General features: G+C 43.7%; 3 protein-coding genes across 3 annotated transcripts in view; all 3 read left to right on the top strand.

Annotated features, from left to right (window-relative positions):
• Positions 1-7,609, top strand: part of ldlra (low density lipoprotein receptor a) — a 13,194-nt gene extending 5,585 nt beyond the window's left edge. The window contains exons 5-18 of the mRNA XM_083676165.1: positions 129-251; positions 406-528; positions 765-884; positions 1,421-1,546; positions 1,716-1,890; positions 2,021-2,248; positions 2,457-2,575; positions 2,829-2,968; positions 3,242-3,383; positions 3,639-3,782; positions 3,899-4,156; positions 4,332-4,412; positions 4,562-4,725; positions 5,064-7,609. Coding sequence (XP_083532291.1) covers positions 129-251; positions 406-528; positions 765-884; positions 1,421-1,546; positions 1,716-1,890; positions 2,021-2,248; positions 2,457-2,575; positions 2,829-2,968; positions 3,242-3,383; positions 3,639-3,782; positions 3,899-4,156; positions 4,332-4,412; positions 4,562-4,725; positions 5,064-5,096 — 1,976 coding nt within the window. The 3' untranslated portion in view covers positions 5,097-7,609. The remainder of the gene's footprint in view (positions 1-128; positions 252-405; positions 529-764; positions 885-1,420; positions 1,547-1,715; positions 1,891-2,020; positions 2,249-2,456; positions 2,576-2,828; positions 2,969-3,241; positions 3,384-3,638; positions 3,783-3,898; positions 4,157-4,331; positions 4,413-4,561; positions 4,726-5,063) is intronic.
• A 4,594-nt stretch (positions 7,610-12,203) lies between these two features.
• Positions 12,204-18,272, top strand: kri1 (KRI1 homolog). The gene is made up of 18 exons (XM_083676166.1): positions 12,204-12,367; positions 12,504-12,583; positions 12,676-12,781; positions 12,933-13,032; positions 13,119-13,173; positions 13,268-13,317; positions 13,459-13,555; positions 13,674-13,748; positions 13,940-14,043; positions 14,224-14,356; positions 14,441-14,707; positions 14,875-14,947; positions 15,056-15,192; positions 15,605-15,767; positions 15,927-16,057; positions 16,703-16,767; positions 16,890-16,985; positions 17,145-18,272. Exons 1-18 carry the CDS (start codon positions 12,283-12,285, stop codon positions 17,662-17,664), a joined length of 2,337 nt encoding a protein of 778 aa, XP_083532292.1. The 5' UTR covers positions 12,204-12,282; the 3' UTR covers positions 17,665-18,272.
• A 290-nt stretch (positions 18,273-18,562) lies between these two features.
• spc24 (SPC24 component of NDC80 kinetochore complex) lies at positions 18,563-21,292 on the top strand. The gene is made up of 6 exons (XM_083676178.1): positions 18,563-18,616; positions 18,938-19,112; positions 19,265-19,409; positions 19,968-20,072; positions 20,652-20,728; positions 20,882-21,292. Exons 2-6 carry the CDS (start codon positions 18,953-18,955, stop codon positions 20,986-20,988), a joined length of 594 nt encoding a protein of 197 aa, XP_083532304.1. The 5' UTR covers positions 18,563-18,616; positions 18,938-18,952; the 3' UTR covers positions 20,989-21,292.
• The last annotated feature ends 1,459 nt before the right edge of the window (positions 21,293-22,751 follow it).

Consider the following 22,751-nt stretch of genomic DNA (forward strand, 5'->3'; position numbering starts at 1 on the left):
TAGAAGTGATTTTCTCTTTCAAGGCCTCAAAGGAAACCATGTTTGAATTGCCTTTGACAGTTTACAGCACCTCATAGTAGCTGTATCCGGCTTGTGTCTTGCTTTTGACCCCTGACCTCTCCCTACAGCTCGGCCCATCTGCCGCCCTGATGAGTTCCAATGCGGCGACGGCACCTGTATCCACGGCAGCCGTCAATGCAACCACCAGTACGACTGCAGGGACATGAGTGACGAGCTGGGATGTGTCAACTGTAGGTCCCTCTCTCTCCTCCCCTGATATATGGAACCTTCTGCAACCCTAACCCTAACCCTAACCTTCTGCAATCACCATCAACCACCTCAGTCTCATCTCCCCTACTGTCCTACTGCTACAACCGCTGACTCATATTCTCTCCTCCTCCACAGTGACGCGTTGCGAAGGCCCCACCAGGTTTAAGTGTCGCACCGGCGAATGCATCAGCATGCTGAAGGTGTGCGACAAGCAGCGTGACTGCAGGGACTGGTCAGACGAGCCTCTCCGGGAGTGTGGTGAGTGGCTGCCACAACGCCAAGCCAGAAAAATGATTTGGAGTTGTTGGACAAACATGTATTTAGGCGGAATATTCTTCAGCCAATTGGTTAGCCGAACGCTATATGAGTGGGTTGGAATTTCTGGGAATGCTAGTAATCGCTGGCTGAGAAGACCAAAAAAAAAAAAAGAGCGTGTTTTAATATGGACTGTTGTGGTAAGCGGTCTCTCTTTGTCTCTCCTTGACCCACTGTAGATTCCAATGAGTGCCTGTACAACAATGGCGGCTGCTCAGACATCTGCAACGATCTGAAGATCGGCTACGAGTGCCTGTGTCCTGCTGGCTTCTACCTGGTGGACAAGAAACGCTGTGAAGGTAAAGCTCCCTCAAAACACACACCTGTATGTGAACCTGCAGAGACAAAGTCCTTCAAACAAAAAACCATGTTGGGGTTCGTACGGTTCCATCCCGTTATGGTTCCACTGCGAATGATCTCTACTCTTTGTGGTACTGGATCTGTCAATAAGAGAGGCCATACCATATCTGGGGGTGGCAGGTATTGCCATGTCTGCTGTCCATGCCAGTGTTGGACTTGAGACTGTTAGGCTACCGTGCCCAGTGATCTGTTTGCTCTAGTCAGTCACGCATGGCACTGGCTGATCAGCTGGCTGGCGTGGTGGGGGTGGCGTGGTGGGGGTGTGGAGGCCGGTCTGTTCCCTGTGTGGCTACCGTCCTGCCGACACACCATGACTCACTGTCACACCACCCTGATCCCGCCCCCCCCCCCACCACCCCCACCCCCCCCCTCCCCTCCCCACACACACACACACACACACCCTCTTGTCTCACGCTGTGCCAAGCATAGAGACAGCAAGGTGACCTCTCGCCTGCCCTGCTCCTCTGTCCCACAGATATCGATGAGTGTGCCAACCCCGACACCTGCAGCCAGATCTGTATCAACCAGCAGGGCAGCTACAAGTGCGAATGTGAGGATGGCTACCAGCTCGACCCGGCCACTAAAGCCTGCAAGGCAATCGGTAAATATGGACCCCAGAAAGACGCTTGAGAAATTATATTTCATAGATATAGAACTGGTTCGCTGTTTGTGTGCTTCTGTGTTACAATTGCTTGTTTTGTCATACTATTCCAATTGGCCAATCAGTGCGTCATGCTGAAATAAACGTTCCCCCCTCTCGCCTGGTCTAGAAGGGACAGTAGCCCTCCTGTTCTTCACCAATCGCCATGAGGTGAGGAAGATGACACTGGACAAGAGTGAGTACACACGCGTCATTCCTCGTCTGAAGAACGCAGTGGCTCTGGACATCAACATGGCTGCCAAGCAGATCTACTGGTCTGACATCTCCCAGAAGAAGATCTACAGGTGAGCAATATATATAGTATTCATCCATTCAGCCATGGTCATTTTTTTCTCAACTAGGCTCTAGATCTTGGCCCTTTCCAATGATAACTGTCTTTTCTCCCTCTTTTCCCGCCCTTTTCCCACGATCCAGAACCGACATGGACACGGCTGCAGACTCCTCCCACCACAACATTGTGATTGGCAGTGACATCGAGGCTCCTGAGGGCATCGCCGTCGACTGGATCCATGGCAACATCTACTGGACCGACAGCATCCGCAGCACCATCTCCGTAGCAACCGCTAATGGAAGCCGCCGCAAGACTCTGATCCAGAATGACCTGGCCAAGCCCAGGGCTATCGTGGCTGACCCCCACAGCAAGTAGGTCCAACACTCACTTTAGCAATGAACATACCGACCGGTGATGGAAACAAGCATTTATGAGGTCATGATTTGACAGTATATAGCGTACAATCAGTGTTTTCTAATGCCGACCATATTGGTAAATAGGTGCCTGAAGTGTTGGATATTGATTGAAACTGTCTTTTTGATTATATGTGTTCTAATATGTGTTTTTCTGCTCTCACAGCTTCATATACTGGACTGACTGGGGCACCCCAGCCAAGATTGAGAAGTGCGGTCTGAACGGAGGGGACCGTGCTGCTCTGGTCACAAATGATATTGTGTGGCCTAATGGAATCACCCTAGGTACTTGCATGGCACCAATGTGTGTGTGTGTGTGTGTGTGTGTGTGTGTGTGTGTGTGTGTGTGTGTGTGTGTGTGTGTGTGTGTGTGTGTGTGTGTGTGTGTGTGTGTGTGTGTGTGTATGCACACACGCGTGTTTGTGTGTGTGTGTACGCATGCGCATGTATGTGTGTGTGTGTATGTATGTGTTTGTGTGTGTGTTTAAGCGTGGTCACTCTGGCCTGACCTGTTTCTCCATTCCTTTCCCCTGGTCAGACCTGCTGAACCAGAGGCTGTACTGGGTGGACTCCAAGCTGCACACCCTCTCCAGTATTGACGTACAGGGTGGCGGCCGAAGAACTCTCATTCTAGACGACCAGAAGCTGTCCCACCCCCTAGGGGTCACTGTATTTGAGGTGAGCCCCCCCAATCACTTCTACTTTCCAGGAACTCCATGCTCAAACAACAGAAATAAGCATAATACGACACATGATCAACAACCACTGGCACCTTGTCACTTGTTACAGATGTCACAATATATCCCGAATGGAGAAATGTACTGTAAAATGCGATCATTAGAACATGCAACAAATGGACCATCACTGGGACTTACATTCAAAGTACTTTGGCACTTCCATAGATTTTTTTTTTTTTGTGTGTGTTAAACATTCCCTGTGTTTTGTGTTTAGGAGAAAGTGTTCTGGACCGACGTCAGCAACAATGCCATCATGAGTGCCAACCGCGTGACAGGCAGAGACATCAAGGCCGTGGCAGAGAACCTGGCATCCCCAGAGGACATCGTGCTCTACCACAACCTCAAACAGCCAACTGGTACGCACCATGTCTCAGAGCTTTTACGCCTCACTATATAGTCATGTTGTACAGAATAGAATAGCTTATGGTACTTTCACGTAGGTGGCCAGGAAAATAGATAGTTACGCCTCATGAAGTCTCTTCCAAATACAATGATGGGGCATGTAGCCTTACGCTATCTACTACAGAAGAAGAGCAATGTGTGTGTGTGTGTTATATTAGGGTAAGCTGCCCCCCTCCTTAACCCCCCCTCTCCCCCTCTCCCTCCTGCAGGTAGAGACTGGTGCAAGGTGGCCAACGGAGGCTGTGAGTTCCTGTGCCTGGCGGCCCCCCAGGTGGGCAGACATTCCCCCAAGTACACCTGCGCCTGCCCTGATAACATGATGCTGGCCAAGGACATGAGGAAATGTGTTCCAGGTATGTGTCTAGCTAGATACCACCAGGTAAAAAACACTAAACACGAAGCAAACACCAGACAAAGATGTTGTCCCTCCCTCTGTTGTCTCTGACCTGTGTTGTTTGTGTCCCAACAGGTGTGCCAACACCAGCAGCCCCAGTCCAGCCCCAAGTTCCAGCCACCAACCCACCACCACCACCGGTGCCCGCCAGTACCACACCCCCCAAGCCCCCTGCCCCCCGCCCTGCCACCACCAAAGCCCCCGTCATCATCACCACCACCACCGCCATTCCTGTGCCGCGCCCTGCCGCGCCCGTGCCACGCACCACCCCAGTCCAGCCGGAGAGGCCCAAGGTCATCCAGACCACCACAGAGGCCCCAGTCACCGCTCCAGGTGAGCATATTGTAGGCGGAGTGTGTGGCCTCTCAAAACTCGACCCATAAGTTAGGGCACACCAATGATGACTTGAAGAGCCTTTAAAAGAGGAGACTACACCAGAACATGGGACTCTGACAGGATGTATCATTGAACTAAATGTTTCTCTTTCATGATTTTTTGCTTCCTTTAGACGTCCATCATCAATTTGCTCCTGCTATCCCCAAGACCGCCCCCTCAACCCCAATGGCTTTGTACATTGTCTTACCTATAGGTAAGTTACCTCAACAGCCCTGACCTGTATATAATATTCACTATACAAAGTGTAGAGGATTACCCTCAGACTGATATTAAACCCCACCTCAGCACCCATGAGTATCAATGTCTCCCTCTGATCTGTTTCTCTTTCCCTCCCTCTCTCAGCCATCGTGTGCCTGGTGGCCTTCGGCGCCATGCTGCTGTGGAGGAACTACAGGCTGAAGAACACCAACACCATCCACTTTGACAACCCGGTCTACCAGAAGACCACTGAGGACCAGGTGCACATATGCAGGAGCCCCAGTCCAGACGGCTACTCCTACCCACCGGTGAGTCCAAGCAGTCATACAAACTGTAGGTGGTTATCATGGGGTTGTGGAGCTGATCATGGGGTTGTGGAGCTGATCATGGGGTTGTGGAGCTGATCATGGGGTTGTGGAGCTGATCATGGGGATATGGAGCTGATCATGGGGTTGTGTAGCTGATCATGGGGATATGGAGCTGATCATGGGGTTGTGTAGCTGATCATGGGGTTGTGTAGCTGATCATGGGGTCAAGGAGCTGATCATGGGGTTGTTTACCATGGGGATGTTGTAGCTGTGTATCACAGAACTGAACATTGGTGACCTAACTATTTCTCTTTGTTTTCTTATTTCTCTTTTTTCAGAGGCAGGTTGTGAGTCTTGATGATGAACTCTGATCAGTACTACAGTACGCTGACGACCCTGGCCCACACGAATGCTAACAGCGGAGATAGAGAGCAGAGGAGCAAGAGAAACGTGTTATAATATAAGCTACCTGGAGGTCCTTTATACCTCACAACCTCAGACCATAAGAAGCCAGAGAAGGTGCCATCCAGTACACCATGTGACCAAACCACTATATCCTCAAAGACAGACGAGCGATCTGGAAGGAAACGCAAGAAGGAAGGGAAAAGATTTTCCGTCCATGTGTCCGTTTAGTGATCATCGCCTCGTTAGGGCACCACCACCCAGACCCACAACAGACCCATCAACTTCGTCTTCAACTTCAACTTCACGATGATCAAATCATCATGCCTGGGATTCATCGTTCCTTTACATATCGTAGTCTTTTTTTTCTTCCATTTGTCTGAACTGTGAAATGTCTTACAAATGGAGAAGGACCGTCCTGATGTTGAACCACTTCATGAGAGAGCAGTTAGTGTGGTAGTAACAGTGAGGAGGATTTGAGCGTCTTGTGTTTGTGAAAGATGCACCCTTGATACATGGCTGCAACCACTTAGATATGGAAAAGCTCTCTTTTTCTTGTTACGTGGAAATCCGAGATAAGGTTTTGTAAATAGTAGTTAGTGGTTTACTTTGCTCATGACAGAAAATGTAAAATGTTAAGAAATATTGAACAGATAATGTCTTGCACTATTTCTCTGTTAATTTCATCGCCCCTTTTTGTAATCAGCGAAATCTAATTGGAGATAAACAGACTTTTTTTTAATCTTGAGGCAGGCATATACTAACACCAACATTGAATATTGTCCAGAATTCTCAGTGTGCCAATTTAACCAGTCTGACCTCAATACATCAAACAAGTCAAATCATAGCTTTCTGTACCATTGCCTCACTGTTGGAGCAGTATCCAAATGGACTAACCCTAACCCTAACCCTAACCCTAACCTGCAGTGGTTAAACACACTCAGAATACATACTCTGACACCTCCTCTGCTGTGTCTAAGTGCCTTGGTAACAGTACGTTTGGGCGAACATTCCATTTCTCTATGATGAGATTGAGACTCGGTGTGTCACCAGATGTCTTTCCAGCTCAGAGCTTGTTGCTTTTCAGTTCAATCCACGCCATAACATCTGTAAACCAAAAGAGTCCGCCTGAGATGTGTCTTCTCTTTTCTCTCATTCCACCTCCTTCTCAAGCTTTCCCCCTCCCTCTCAGGCCCACTGTGTCAGAGCAGTGTACGATTGTGGCATTTTCTTCTATGACAGAAAGCCTTAAGATAAAGGTCACAAGATCATGTGACCAATCAAGCCATGTCCATCTCTGTGTCCATGCAACAGTGTACAGACAAGCATCATGATGTCTTCCATGAGGTCCAGAAACGTTCAGTTGCCTTCGCAATGGTCTTACAGCATTCTTTCCTAGAGAGAGCTAGGCCTGTGTTTATTCAGCTGTGTCTAAACAGATCCTGACAGTTCTAGCAACAGAACCCGTGCGCGCCTGTTGTATATCACACGCTGACAACTCATGGGTGCCTTTTAACAAAAGTGTTATGTTTAGCATACTAATATTGGTGCTTATGTGGTTTTAGACCACAGCCTTTCACACTTGTTTCTCCGAGATTAGTGGGAAACGGATGTCTCTGTTTGAATGTGTCTGTTTACAATGTAATGTATTTGACTTGGAGGATGTGGTGTGGCAGGGTTATAGGCATTACGTTGAGGGTGAATGAGGGTATAGTGACATAAGCCTAACAAAGACATTATTGTTGTGAAATGTGTTTGTGTTTCTGTTGTAGGGGATTTCATGTTGGGTTGGGGCTAAAGAGACTAATTCATTCAATTGCCAGTGAAGCCATATGGAATAAATCCAGAAATGATTGTCAACTAATATCAGCAACAATGCAGATTATGTGTAAATATTATGTTCATATTATGTAAATATGTGTTCTTTCCGTTTTGGTCATGATGTCTTTGTGTAGAATTTGTACACTTTTAAACTTTTGCTGTACATAAATAAATGTAGTTTCTATTTATTTTAGAATCATAACACTCTGATTGGTCATTGCATTCCATTTTGTGTATGCCTTTTTTTGCCTTATAAGCCTTGTGCGATGGATGGTAGCATTCATAATTATGTTGTAACTGACCACTAATGTAGTCAAACACAATGTTTAACAGTTATTAATTGTATGGAATTATGCTTAATATACAGTATCAGATTGTTTATACTTATAGTAATTTTTAAAGTCATTTTTCAAATTGTTCTTGATTTCATCATGCATGTAGGCCTAGTAAATTGTTAAGAAAAAAAAGATGGTCATTGTTCAGCTTCTCTGTAAATTTGTCATGACAGTTTGGTTAATACCACTATATTTCTGTAATTCCTGACAGAAACATGTAGATGTACTGTATTTATTCATCAAATTGTACAATAATTTCTATGTAAATACACAGCTGTTTTATATTTCCTGCCTAAGTTGATTTATTGTGTTGTGAATATATGGACTCAGACCTTTGAACCTTTTGTGAGCCTGTTTTGTTCTTCCTCCCCTGTCTTTCCATTCATGGGCATACAAACTAAAGATTCATGACCCCCACATCTCTATCATGACATACCCACCTCGATTAAACCATAAGAGTTCCTACATAACATTTATAGACTGCATTTTCCATAGGAGGCTTCTGTATAGCTTGGCAACCCCAAGGTTACCCCACAACCTTCAGACACGATTTAGAGAAGACAAGTGAGAATTCTTCTAAATTCCAAGAATTATGGTTTTCATCTTTTTGTTTTGAAGGGTTTCCTGTCTATGCATGTGGTGTCCATATGCCTTTATGGGTCATTCCCAGCTGGTTTGTCTCCCTCCGACCATGTGTCAAGATAAAGACTGTGTAACTGAGTTAGGTACAGTATGCGGTAGATAAAAGTAAAACATGCACAGGTTAAAAACATGCACTGCTACTAGTTTGATATGCTACCATGAGTCCCGTCCTGTCTATGACTGATTTCATCCAAATAATATCATATTCTATAATACGGAGAGCACATAGTTTCTGAGAAAATCCAAAGCAGTGATATTCCCACAACAATGATGAAGCAACAAGTAGCAATAAGCACACAAGAACATTTATTGCCTCATGTATGACAGCTCACCAGTTGGCATGCTTCGAAAGAGAAAACATGACAGGTTTTTAAAGGGTATTGACTTATTCTCAGCATAGCAAACAAAAGCATGAAGGAGAGGTTACATTTCCATGGTCAATTCTCAGTACTTTGAGAACAAGTTTAAAAGCAACAAAGTGACATGGTTTACATGGTTATACTGGCTCTTCACAGTCACGTTCACCGTTCAGTATGATTTAAACCAGTGCTGCACAGGTAATCACAGTATACAGTACCAAGATTATTGCTAGCTAATTACTTGATCTTATCAACCATTAGATTCTAATGCTGATGTATCTCAAAAGATTGATAATACAAACTCCCTACGTCATTATGATGCCATATCATCATCGGCTACACTGTCTCTGGCCTCTGTGAATGTAGACACGCTTACAAAGTCACAATAATACCATGCTATGATGTCTGCTCCACAAAGAGGATTTAGCAGCAGTGTCAAACAAAAAGAAGGAGAGGGGGGTGAGGAGAGGTCTGATGTAGGTAGAGGTCTGAAGTAGGTAGAGCAATGTTTGGGCCCAGAAGTCACTTACTTGCCAGAGGCTTGACTGACCTACTAAATGGTCAGTGAGGATGGCGATGTTGGATACCAGAGAAATGCATCACATATAAAATAGACTTGTGGTCAAAATGGGATATGTGGTATTTAGGCTCCTTATTCACGGTTGCTAAGCTATCTGTCATGGTACAGTATCCCATTCATTTTATAGCATAGTTATATTTATATATTGCAGGATTAGAAATATGGATACTGTATACATTACAAGATTAGATAAGATAGTAGAGTAGATTAGTCTATGACATGTGGATGAGTCCCACCTCAAACATGAGACTTTTATCTGTCAAAATACTGACTCATCTTTCTGTCCCTCAGTTGTAGATTGTGTGGTGGCCTCAGAACAATGTGCAAGGTCAACACCAACATTAATGGGATGAGAATTAGGTCTCAGGCTCTGGTCAATCGTTCATGTGCCTCAACGGCAGCAGGCTCTTGTGCTGTAGGCAAAGTTCAAGGCTCGAGTAGCGGATAAGTGATAACACATGTTAGGAAAACATAGGCTGACACACAGGAATACTGTACATAAACACATACTTACTACATAGATAATCTTTTTTTTTGTAGGTTTTAGGGCATTTCTGCTTTATTGGGACAGAGATAGTAGAGATTGACAGGAAGGATGGGTGAGAGAGAGAGAGAGGAGGGATGACATGCAGGATATGTCAATGGCCGGAATCGAACCAGGGACCTTGCGATGATATGGTATGCGCCTTAGTGTGCTACGCCACTGAACGCCCCCTACATAGATAATCTTGTCTTTTTAAGGGTGGCCCACATTGATATTTCAATTCTTATGGGGGGGCTCTGATTTTTATGGGGTGCCTGCCCCCCTACCTCAAACCCCTTTAAATCAAACAATGGTCATGGTCTTATGCTTTTTGGCTATGCAAAGAAGGTTTGGTTCTGCAACACTTAGATGACATTCAACCAAACAACAATACAAGAAACAAGAAAATGACCTAATTTCCTGTGTACCAGTGTACCAGACTTTTTGTTTTTGTTGGCATGAGGCCGCAGAAAGACAGGATTTTTCGGGGAAAGCTTTCATCTGATATCATTAATCATTTACAAATCAGTGGGGGTTGTGTTCAGTGTAACTGGAAGTTATTCCCCATGACTATTTCTCAAAGATGTATTAGATGTCAAGGAATGTTTTGGTATCATTTGGTGGAAAAGCAGACTTAATAAGGTTGTTGTAAATGTAGATCTGTGAGAGGTGGTTTTGTTGTTGTACCCTTGAATAACCAACCAACACTTCATTCATCCAAAGACTTCCTCATGTTTTCGTTTGATTCCAATTCCGTTTTGATTGTGTCATTTTCCCAGTAATTCTATGGATATGTTGTAATCTACCCTTCCAGTTAAGATATAAAAGGTGACAAGTATACAGAGACTTGAGCAACTGTTTCAGTGTTGTTATTTCCTGTTATTTTCCACTACATGTAGGCGTACCTATTGGCAAATAGGCTAAAGATACCGTAATAGATTAGATAGCATATACAGTAAATCCCTTGCTTTTATAATAAAATGAGTCACTCCTTGTTTTTCTCTCCTTGTTTGTCCATAAAGGACAGTTTTAGTCTCACTCTGTATACTACTGTATACTCACTACATGCTGTAAATACATGTGTGAATACTGTACTGACACTATTCACTATTCAACAAACTTTTCTTCACAGGAGATAATATGAGGTCCGACTCCACGACATGGAATCTTATCAACCGAAAATACGTTAATTTGAGGTAAACATAAAAGTAGAGACAAGCCACACAAACTCCACTCTAACACCATCCTTACATTTTCTGTGTCCATTTTGTTTCTGCCAAGAGTATATGTGGAGGGAAGTATTTACATTTCTATACTATTCAATAAAATTATAAATGTTGTGCTTGAGAAGTTATAACCTAACATGCATGTTACCTAACTACCCTTCATAGGGCTTTGATAGAATGAAAAAAATGAGCCCTAAAAATGATCTGTTATGATTACAACAGATTTCTTAAACCCAGGAGGTTGTGATGTTGTATATGACTAAGCTTACTTAGTCGTCTCATCTACAATTCACCCATCTCCAATTCACAACCAACCAAAAAAAAAAACGTGTACCAATTTGAATCTAACCTGCTTGTAAACATTGCTGCCAAATCCTATTAGGCAGTTTCGAAAATTGCTTCCATAACAGAATGAGATAAAGAACAATGTCATTAACTGCTATCTGTAGCCTACTTGATTTACAGCGCATACAGTATAACAATATATACTTTTATGACACAACTCAAGCTGAAGGACAAGTCCTGTTGCTCTTTAGGTGAATATTTGGTACAAGCTTTGAAGTTCACATGTCTGTGATATCATATCAGACTCTAAATAAACACCTTCCTCTCTCTAGATCCCACAGCCTCACCCACTCCAGCCCTCCAATGCTGAGCCGATTCCTCCAGACATGAGGCAGGGTAAAGTGGTTGGGCGAAGCTGTTTAAGGTCAATAATACTTAGCAAACTGTCTCTTTCCATTCTGCGCTAATATTTACTTATGGTGGGATTTGTTATTTGACAAACTTCCTACGGGCGGCTGATAAGACAAATGTATTGCCAGTGGACTAGAACGTCATAATGATGTTGTGCTTTATTGGGGGTACAATGGGAGGGATATCCTATTGACGAAATCAAGAAAGTGACAGTGATTTTGCAGTGAACAAACCAAAATAATTAATCGCCTATGTCACATAAGAACAAATATACATTGTTTATGAAAGGGTATGTAAGGGGGTGGAAGAAGTTAGGGGTGACAAACAGAATCAATGAACCGAAAAAGTTCTGTCTCAGTATAAAGAGGCAGTGGGCATACACTTGCATTACATTTCTAAATAATGAATATTTCATCATTGTCCTGTTTTATAGCAGGTCAGAGCAGGGACTGTGACTGTGACTGCATGTCCTCTCTTGGCCTGCTTGCCACGGATAGACATGAATGACAGAAATCTTAAAAACGTACATGTGTATCTTACTTATGTTAGTCAATAAGCAAACATAAGAATGGGAGCACCATGATGGAAATGTTTGTTGACAGTTTGTATTAGAGCGCCCCCCAGTGCATCTGTGACAGAAAGCCCCTAAATAAGCACACACCAAACGTAGTAGATGTGACATATATTGTTGGATAAGTATCACACTGCAAAAAAAGTCATTGTTTGAAAATGTTTGTTTGCCTATTATTATAATAATATCTAAAGTATAAATTAATTAGTCATATTAATTGACAAAACGGTTCATAACTGTCTACGATTGGTTCTTACTTTGCCGGAACTCTGAACTCTCCGGAACCCACGTGGTCCAGCTGTACACACATGCTGCTGTGGACATGTCTATACGAGCACCTTTCCCTAAATTACTGATACTTTAAAAAAATATATATATATATTGTTAAGTTAACAGTTAGACATGTCAGGCAAGTCAGAACTGAAGATTAATTCTAAGTTTGCGGTGAAATATGAGAAATATAGACAAAAAGAAGAGTTACAAAGGCGTAAGTATCTCTTGCCCAGCATGTTAGCTAGCCGGATAGCTTACTGTGGCTAGCTGGCTAGCAAGCTAGTTAACATTGCTCTCAGTTGTTGCCCAGACTATTGCACTAATTTATGTTGAACACTGTTTCATAACAGTGAAGGATCGTTATGGGGACCAAGCTGACGACAGTGAGTCACGTTCTTCAGACTCGGAGTCAGATGATGAAAGTGAGGTGGTAAGTATCTACTAGCTAGCTAGCTAAGTAGTTTCCATCAACTTGATCAGTGTGATCAGTCTGATTAATTTGCCATCATGATGTGTCCACAGGAACTGGACCCCAAACTTGATAGGGACTTCTACAGAACCCTGTCATTGTTGAAAAAAAAAGACCCTAAGATCTACCAGGAGGATGCAAAGTTCTACGCAGACGAAGGTATGCTATCCGTTTACATGAGTCTTATTCTAGCCCTGTTGGTATGGAACAACTGGTTATTATGGTATGACAACAACACCATGAACGAATTGTTTTGTACAAGGGATGTCTTTCACACGTTGCCCTCTGCGCTGATCTCTTTCTTAATCAGATCCGTCTGCTAGTGATGCCCAGCCTTCAACCTCAAAGAAAGCTGAGAAGCCAATGTTCCTGAAAGACTATGAGCGTAAAGTTATCCTTGAGAGGGGAGGGTGAGTGAGCGACTATTTCTCTTGCATGTGTATTGAGACAGTATTCTGTACATGATATTTGTACTAACATTTTGTCTGGTTTTCAGTAAATATGACGATGATGATGAGAGTGATGACGAAGAGGCTGCAAAAAGGAGAGAGGTAGACTCAGGTTATGATACGTTCATAAATTGCAAGTAACTAGGGGTTATGTCAAGGGCCATTTGTCATTGCTTGTCTTTGTTGTCTCTTACAGAGAGCTGCATCTCCCAGTTACATGCAGGAGCAGAGGGAACTGAAAGCGAGGTAGGAGTCAAGTTCAGCCGTAATCATTATATTATTGTGTGTTTATGTCCGTAAAACCACGCCATTTCCCCGTATTCACCGTACTGGCCTTTGACACTGTCTTTGTATCCTACCGCTAACACAAACGCTTGCTTCCTTCAGCTTCCAGAAGTTTGTCCAGGACAGTGATGAGGAGGCCGGCGAAGGCGAAGAGGAATTTAAGCTGCTGAAGAGGAGGATCAAGACACAGGAGGAGAAGGTTAGAGTGGAGACCTGAGCTCAACCATCTGTCCTATTTTACAGTAGTACAGTAGTACCCCTGTAGAGATACCTCCTACATCCTTCTAACCCCCAGTCTTTGTAAATCTGTCCCTCAGGATAAAGAGGAGGAGGACTATGTGGACTGGCTGAAAGGTGCAGGAAATGACGGCCAGGAGGAGGTGCAGGATTTGGTGAGTGTGTGGGACAGAGAAAGAGTGAAGGGGGGAGGATATTGTGAGTGTGTGAGAGGCAGTTAAGGAGGGAGCCAGCCAGGGAGGTTGGGAGGCAGAGCGGGAAAGAGAGTGGAGGAAAAGACACTGCAACTGTAATGGCCACTCTCTGACAGACCTCTGAGTGGAGTGTGTGTCCTGTGTTGAAACAGAAGCACCTGAGGGACTACTGGAATGATCCTGAGCTGGATGATAAGGAGCGCTTCCTCCGGGACTTTGTCCTCAATAAGGGCTACATGGAGAAAGATGAGGAGAGGTGAGTTTTTATTTTTTAAATATTTTTTTTTACATGATATTGATTTATTGTATGTTTGAGTTCTTTCCTTGTTTTCATGTTGTCCTTGTGATGAGCTGTGGCCTACGAAGGCCGGAAACGAAGTGCTCAGCGCCACCCTGACTGTTTATTGATAGAGCCTGGTTATGAATCTGTGTCTAGAATCCCCAGCTATGAAGAGGTGCTTCAGGATGACCTGGATGATTCTGAAGAGGAGGGGGAGGCTTTCCTAGAGCGCCAGGAGGACTTTGAAAGGGAATACAACTTCCGCTTTGAGGAGCCCGATGCCACAAAGGTGAACCTCTTCATCCGAGTACAAATCTCTTTTCACACAGTGATGCAGACTCTTACCTTTATACTCTTGTACGGTTCCTCTCAGATCAAGACATATCCCCGTACCATTGCCACCTCTGTCCGCTCCAAAGATGAGCGGAGGAAACTGAAGAGGGATGAGGTGAAGGAGAGGAAGACAAAGGAGAAGGAGCAGAAGCACGAGCAGCTGAAGATGTTGAAGAACCTGAAGGGCAAGGAGATCATGGAGAAGTTGCAGCGGCTGAAGCAGCTGACTGGCAACGAGCAGCTGGCCTTCAGTCAGATGGACCTGGAGGGAGACTTTGACCCCCAGCAGCACGACCAGCTCATGCAGGTGGGAACTCATGGACACACAGGTCCCCGCAATGAGGAGATGTGCTCTGGATATAAAAAGAAATATGGATATAAGATTGTTGTTGAATGGGGAGAGTTTCAGCTTGATCTCTATGGCCTCTTATACATTTTACAATGAAATATATATATATATATCTCTATTTGCAGAAGTTCTTTGGTGATCAATATTATGGAGAGGACGAGGGGGAGAAGCCCCAGTTTGATGAAGAAGAGCTAGAGGGTAAGAGTTTCTCTCATTATTGGTGACTACATTCTCTCAAGAGGAATTGAATTCCTTAGAATCAGTGGCCTTGTAACAAGTGTGCCTACCACTTTCTCTATTCCATAGAACACTGGAACTGGGACACTTGGACTGGGGAGGGCGAAGACAAGGAACATGTTGAAGACCAAGAATATGGTGGTGAGGAAGAGGAAGGAGGAGCGTATGGAAGCCACCAGCCCGACTGTGAAGATCCAGATTTTATCGTGAGTCTATTTGTTTCTTAAGTGATCATCACTTTGCCATTTCATATAGGTCCCACCTCCAGTGCTAACCTAAAGGGGAGACGATGACGAGTCTGAAGAAGAGGTCCCGCTGCAGGATAAGTTACAGAGCAGCTTGTGCAGTGCTGTACTGTCGTTCCCCCTGCACACACAAACCTACTTCCTTCTATCCCTGTCTGTCTGCATCCCACGGCAGGCAGGGACGCTTGGTCTCAGACATACTCCCTCAGATCCTATTAGTAAGAGGCTGGTATTATATGTGGTTAAAAGTGTTATTTTCTGTGGTTAATAGTGTTATTTTTCCATCTTAATAAATAAGAGAGTTCCTGTTGATGTCAGAGATGGTCAGGCCTGTAAGATTTTAGGCCACTTATCTGATCTTTCACCTGAACAGATGGATGCAGATTATGACCCCAGCCAGCCGTCAACCTCCAAGAAGCAGAAAAGGAAGGAGAAGAAGAAGTTGACGAAGGAGGACGCTCCGCTGATGGGAAAGAAGAGAAAGAAGTCTCACTTCGCTGAGGTCATCACCCAAAACAAACCTGTGTTCGATCCCCGTAAGTGTCAGAAAGATCCAGAACCTTGGTTTTAGTTACCTTTCTTCAACATGCTTACCTGGTCAGAAGAGCTACTTTTGAAATAATGTTCCCATTCTATATCCAGTTGAATGTAATGTGAAGACTGTATTTGTTATTGACTTATGATGTGTGTTACAGAGGAGAAGAACTTTGAGCAGTACCTGGATGAGTACTACAGGCTGGACTATGAGGACATCATAGATGACCTTCCCTGTAGGTTCCGTTACAGGCAGGTCCTGGCCAACGACTTTGGCCTGTCAACTGACGAGGTGAGTCTTGTGCCCTCATCCCACTACCGAACGGGGCTGGGCAGGGCTGGCTTGCACTGCATCTCATATCGTTGCTAACAGTGCTGGAAAGAAAAGAAAATATCAGAGCCAGCACAGTTCGGTTCGGCCTTCTAGTGTGTAAAGCCCCTTGGACGCTCTAGGTTGGGCTGGGGATGTTTGGGGTTGTGTGTTGTACTCTCCCTGAGTCCAGCACTGATGAGCTGTGATATGACTGATCTGGTATTGCCTCCCTCCGGGGATGGCTCTGACCAGGACATGACTTCAGTTAATCTTCTCTCTGAGCTGGACGAAGGAGGGAAGAGGGAGGAGGAACGGCACTCCACTGTGTGCCTGAATAAATTACATAATAGGTTAACATTAGTATTACAAAATGATTCTTAGATTCTCATTCAGTCAAGGTTCTTGACAACGAGCAGTATAGACCAGAAAAAAACATTTTATTTAACCGTTTATTTTTCCAGGTTCGTCTCAGTGAGATATAATGTATTTTTCAAGAGTGACCTGGTCTAATACCTCCAGTAGTGTTTGAGCTATTACAGCAGCTGCATGTGCTTCAGCTGTCATATAAAAACATGTTCTCTCTCTCATATTCTGTTAGCACACTAACACTGCGCCTCTCCTCAGATCCTGGGAGCAGATGAGAAGGAACTGAACCGCTGGTGCTCCCTGAAGAAGACCTGCATGTTCAGGTACTGAATTGAACCAGCTCTCAGAACGGTTTAACTGAACTAGGTTAATGTGCTGCTGTGAGAAAATGGCTATTCTGACTGTTCTTTCTCTCCCTCTCTCTCTTATTCTACCTCTTTCTCAGGTCTGACAAGGAGGAGATGAGTGATTTGAAGAACTACATAATCAAAGCAAATAATGTAAACAAAAAGAAAGAAGTCTTGAGCTCCTTCTATTCCGAGTGAGTATTGAACATTGGTGTGCACATTAGTAGAATAAACTGTTCAAAAAGTCTGAAAAACTAAAATAGTTTTTTTTTTTTATGACAAAATGTTTCCCTGTTAACATAATCATCACCACTAACCGGTTTGCCTACTCTATCCATCATGTTTTCCTGCAGGGAGGACAAAGACCAGGCGGAAGGCAAGAACAAAGTGGGGAAGAAGAGAAGGGACCGGATAAAGAATGCAGAAAAGGAGGACAAAGGGCTGGATGAAGACAGTGAGGCTGGACCCAGCCAGGCAACCTCAGCATTAGACTCTGCTGAAGGCACTGTGGTCCAAGCACTAAGACAGGCCGGAGAGGAAGCGGAGGAGTTCCTGGTCCCCAAGAAGAAGATGAAACTGGAGGAGGAGAAGACCGTCACTGCCGTCAACGAGACAGCAGGGGCTGTCGTCAAGGAGACAACAGAAGAGGCCAAGCCTAGGACTGAGAGGCCAAAATGGCCCAAGAAGAAACAGAGGCACTCTGGAGGACGCCTCATGCCAGGGCCCTTCAGGGTGAGGATGGGTGGCAGAGAGTTCAGCGGACAGAGACTGAGGGCCTACGGACTGAACCCCAAGAGGCTGCACTTCAGGCAGCTAGGCAGGCAGAAACGAAAAGAAATAAACAAAGCAGAGAAGCAAAAGAGCAAGAAGTGAAGGAGTGGGTGCAAGGACACAATCAGACTTGCCTATCTCCTCATATTATTATCTGGTTGGCAGAGAACAGCATGCCAACTGAATATGTCCAAAATGTGACTGCACATAAAAAATCACAGTGCCTCATGATTCTCTTATCACTGAGTTAACAATGTTATTGGACACTAATAGTAACATATCCAGTTGATAGTGACCAATAAATGCTCTCAAGGATCCTATGTTTCTCTGAAGGCAACATTAGGTTAACTGCTTTTCAATTTAATATTTTAATATATTTTCTTATTTGATCCCTTTAAAACTTCCAACTGGAACAGAGCATTGTTCCCAATTTGACTGTATTTTGTAAAATAAGCAACAAACTTGTATAAATACATTTGTGTACTCACTGCTCCATGTGTGCGGTAATGGTTCTTGACTAAATGACTATACTGTACTCTAGAAAGGACATATACTTCATGTTGTATGTAAGGCAGAACAACTGTTTAGTGGAAGAACACTCCATGCTAATAACTCTCTGAAATATCTTGTGACAAGATGCAGAGCAGGGATCTGTTGACTGATACGCATACATTGTTAATAATTAAATAAATGGGCAAAAATCCTGTTGTCAATTAATTTTATTCACCTCTGCCTTTACCTTGCATTCTTATCACTTTGGCGTCCTCTTGCGGATATGATAGGCAAGCTCTGAATTTGTCTATCGATATCTGTTGACTGTGAATTTTCAGTGAAGTTCCATCTTATAATGTATATTGGAGTAAAATCGATTTTTTTTAATCAGTATGATGACATTTAATTAGTTGTTAATGTATTGAACCCGTTCCATAAATGTCCATAAGACATATTTTCATCAGGCACTTACTCGGGCACCACATTTGTTAAGGCGCGCGCTGGAAGGGCCGCTTTGAATTACGGAAACGGAGTGAAGTGTTTACATCGAGCGAAATCAACGGTACGTTTATGGCTAATATAAACACCAGATATTCATTGTGTATTGGCGTATATGCTATGTAAGATCTTGACAACAACATTGTTGGTAGAGGGTGGTATGAAAGTCATTATTATTGCTAACAACCTTTATACGCCCTAGCCCTGTAAGATGGTTGACACAATAAATACAAGAAGAGTTTAGAGAAGTCTGAGCTGCTCCCCCTGGAAAACGTTATCTAGTATACATCCAGGGTAGTGGGATAATTGTTATGTAACATCATGCGTTTGCTAAACGTGAGCAGCCATTGTTACTTTTCTTAAACATATCCATATCTTCCCCCAGGAAATACCTTTCACGATGTCCCAGAGCGATTTCTTCGAGGAGACAGGAGAGGAGTTGGTCAATCTAATAAAAACCAGCAAAGCTGAGAATGAATTGAGGCTGGTGAGAGAGAAACACCAGACCTTATTTGATCGACACTTGGAAACGAAGAAAACCATGACACAGATTTTAAACAGTAAGGGAAAAAAAATCATCACACACGCTGTGCTAACTGTGTATCTCTGAACCCTGTTTAGGTCCAAGTAGTGCAGTAGTTCCATGCCCTCCATTTTGTCACAATATTGTCCCCTACCAGTCGTATTCTTCTCTCCATTCTTTCATGCTCAGATATAGTCCATGTAGAGGAGAGAGTAGGCCAGAAGCTGCTGGACATGGAGGAGCAGAAGAGCCAGAGAGAGCGGGAACTGGAGAGCCTGGAACTGGAGCTGCAGCAGCATACAGCCAGAAGCCAGAACATGGACTCAGAACTACAGTATCCATAACACAGTCTGTTATGCTCTTTAGTACAGATCTTGTACATGAGTCCATTTGTTCTCTTCAGCTCAAGACATTAGAACGCTACCCCCTGGGCGGGAGTTGTCCTCAGCTTGTCTAACAATAACCAGATTGCAATCCATTGGAGCAATTAAAGATGTCAGTATTATGCACCAATTGAGTCAGGAGTCCCTGCACCAAGCTAAAAAGTTGTAGCTAAGGTGAGCTCCGGTGCTTACCCCAAAAAGTATTGCAATTTGAAGTTCAATTGTAGTGAAAGGGTGCACACGCAAAAAGTCCAAAAGTTTGTTTTTGCTGCTTTTGACATTGAATTGAAGGCCAGCCCAGAGGTTTCTGCCTTTTTCAAGGGATGCTTTTCAAGTATTATCCACCAGACCAGGCAACACCTAAGTGGTGTTGACGTTTCTTTTTATTTTATTTTAATTTTTTATATGTATATCTGTATGTAGGCCTGCTGTTAAACCACTATGTTGAGAAGCATGGCCCTTGGCTGTTCTGTGTGTTGCGTGTTGGCATCCTTGACCTGTTCCCTCAGGTTCCTGCAGAGGGAGCTGGAGACTCTGCGTGACTCAGAGCAGGAGCTGCAGAATCTGCAGCACGAGGTGGACGAAGACACCACAGAGGTCATCCCATCAGCTATGTGAGTGGGACTAGCAGTCAGGGGCCTGGTCTACTCCCTTGACCCTACTCCCTTGACCCTACTCCCTTGACCCTACTCCCTAGACCCTTGTGTAGATCTGAGAGGATTGGATAGGTATAAGCAAGATGGGAACAATTCCACATAGCTTATCTGAAGGCAAGTGGTGGCGCAACTACCATCTTTTTATGTCCATCCTTTTCAGATCTACACAAGTGTCTAGGGAGAAGGGGCTAGGCTTTGTTTCTGGACAGGGCCTAGCAGTCATGTTATGGAGGGAGTCACTCTTAACTCTGTGCACTGTATGGTGAAGTATCTCCAAGACGCTGGTCTTGGGCCAGTTTGAATTTTCCCCACGAATGGTTAAGGTTAGGATTTGAGGACGGCAAGCTGATCCTAAACGTGTGCCTTGGTAAATCTCTACCTGGTGCATTTACTGTACATATGCCACCATATCACAACAGGCTACTACACCTAGAACAGCCCGTCACAACACTGACCGTACCAGAGGAGCCATTGAGCACCAATCTCCATGAGCAAAGCAGTCCAACTTGACTTCCTTTTCTGTTCCCTCCACCACAGATATGTGGCCCAGCTGTACCACAAGGTCACCAAGATCAAATGGCAACACAACACAGAGCCACACATTCTGAAAGGGGGTAAGTGTCTGTCACTGCATTCACCCACGCGATTCATCCATTGCTTTGACACTCGGCACGTACTGTATGGAGTAGTTTGTTTGTGACGGTTTGACATGGGGTTTTGGTTGCACTGAGCCAGGGCTTGACTGTGTGTTGCTTCACCCCTTACAGTGCACTATGGAGCAGACCTGGCCACACCCATCAACATGGACACCTCTGTGCGTTCTCGCTGTGCGGTCAGTGACGACCTGTGGGGCTTTGTCAGCACTGAATGGTAGACATGTGGAGGAGAGAGAGGGAGGCACCTCACCTGTCCAAGAATTGTATGTCTTGTCTTGTTATATTTATATGTTTTGTATGATGTTCTAATAAAGACTCTTTTTTTTCCACACTAAAATTGTTATTACTATTTTTGGGATTGACTGATATAACATGTTTTTGATATAACTGATATAACCATAGTTCAGCTTTTCGAAACACAACATGCTTTGGAATGTTTATTTGGGTACCGGTAATGAACTGCACACCTAGCTTGCATTTTTATCTTGATGCAGACAATATAGCATTTCATTGTATTTTTGTTTATAAAGTGTAGTATTTCTATCATTTGATTCCTATCTTTGCTGTTTTCTGACATTAGGTGTCGCTGCAAAATATTTTATAGACTAAATTATGCATCAAAGCTATAACATAAGTTTCCATCTACAAAAGCATATTGTGAGTTGGTTAGGAAATGGAAATATGGAAGCATAGACATGTTGCTATTAATTCATATTTTCATGTATAGGGAAAGGGAAATGCTATTATTTCTTTCTAACTGTACCATTGGCCATTGTGTTTAGGAGTTTTGGTTCAATGAAACTCTTGAACTAATGCACTGCAATTGTAATTATGTGTGGGTCATGTGTCTTTTGTTATCAACTCAATAATGGTTATTGAAGATGTATTTATGAACATTAGTGTAAGTCTAAGGTAACACACAAGAAACAACCAGCTGACCCATAAGTGGTCAGACGGATTGAAATGCTAGCCAAACATGAAAGCTGCCTCCATCCTTCATCATACCCACTCCTAAAGTAGTTGAAGAAATAAACATGACAGAAACCCTCAAATTAGGCATTATATTGAGCTTTTTTATTGTATTTGTATCTAGACTAAACTTGACCCACTTACCATTTCGGCAACAATTTGCTCTATCTTGTTTTTTTACTTCTATCTTGCTTTGATGATGTCATCATGATTTCCTCCCACATACAAACTTATCATTCCAGGTAAATATCACATCTCTTTCGAAATGAGTCATTTTTTTATTGCCGCAGTGCCAGTGTAGCGTGTGGTGAAGAAAGGTGGAGGGCACAAAGCGGAGGCAGGTTTCAGATGTGGATGAGATCTCAACACATGTGACCATGCACTTTAAGAGCTGCTGGTTTTTGTGTAGCGCCTTACTGGAAATAGGTCATCAACGACGGTATAAAAACTGTTAACATAGCCACAGGCACATGCCTTCTGTTAGGGTGGTTACATTGTGGCGCGTGTCTGTCTGTGTGTGTGTGTGTGTGTGTGTGTGTGTGTGTTTACCATCTGAAGTGAACAACCTCTGATCAATCCAGTCACCTCATTAACCATACATATGTTTTTCACAGACAAACAAGTTGCTCAGTTTCCATATGATAAAATGTCTGTCACAGTCTCTGACTAAACAACAATAAAGATTCATGGTGGAAAGAGGAATGTTTATATTAGTTTTTCACTGATACATATGTGTATGTGATAGCCATCTATTTAGGTCTATTCTTTCTTGTCAGTGTGATGGATAGGAGGGGAACTTCCTATGATAGATCTGAAACAGCTCACTCACCACACTGACACTCACCACACTGACAGACATGCATAGAGGCATCAGGTTTCTGGTGTAATTCTGAGAGATAACAAGTGGCATTTAGATGGAGATTTACACTTTATTCTGTAAAACAATGACCAATATGAATGTTTATGTAAATATTGTTCACATACATTTTATTCATTGTTTGAATGTACACAA

The sequence above is a fragment of the Argentina silus genome (assembly GCF_951799395.1).
Source record: "Argentina silus genome assembly, chromosome: 9".
In the NCBI taxonomy this organism is placed as follows: Eukaryota; Metazoa; Chordata; class Actinopteri; order Argentiniformes; family Argentinidae; genus Argentina; species Argentina silus.

Bases quoted from the DNA above. Each gene is read 5' to 3' on its own strand.
- kri1 (XM_083676166.1), top strand. From the start codon at position 12,283: ATGTCAGGCAAGTCAGAACTGAAGATTAATTCTAAGTTTGCGGTGAAA. The intron at 13,749-13,939 runs GTGAGTGTGTGG...GTGTTGAAACAG, and splicing joins AGGAGGAGGTGCAGGATTTG to AAGCACCTGAGGGACTACTG. The intron at 14,948-15,055 runs GTAAGAGTTTCT...TCTATTCCATAG, and splicing joins TGATGAAGAAGAGCTAGAGG to AACACTGGAACTGGGACACT.
- spc24 (XM_083676178.1), top strand. From the start codon at position 18,953: ATGTCCCAGAGCGATTTCTTCGAGGAGACAGGAGAGGAGTTGGTCAAT. The intron at 19,410-19,967 runs GTATCCATAACA...CTGTTCCCTCAG, and splicing joins AACATGGACTCAGAACTACA to GTTCCTGCAGAGGGAGCTGG. The intron at 20,073-20,651 runs GTGAGTGGGACT...CCTCCACCACAG, and splicing joins GAGGTCATCCCATCAGCTAT to ATATGTGGCCCAGCTGTACC.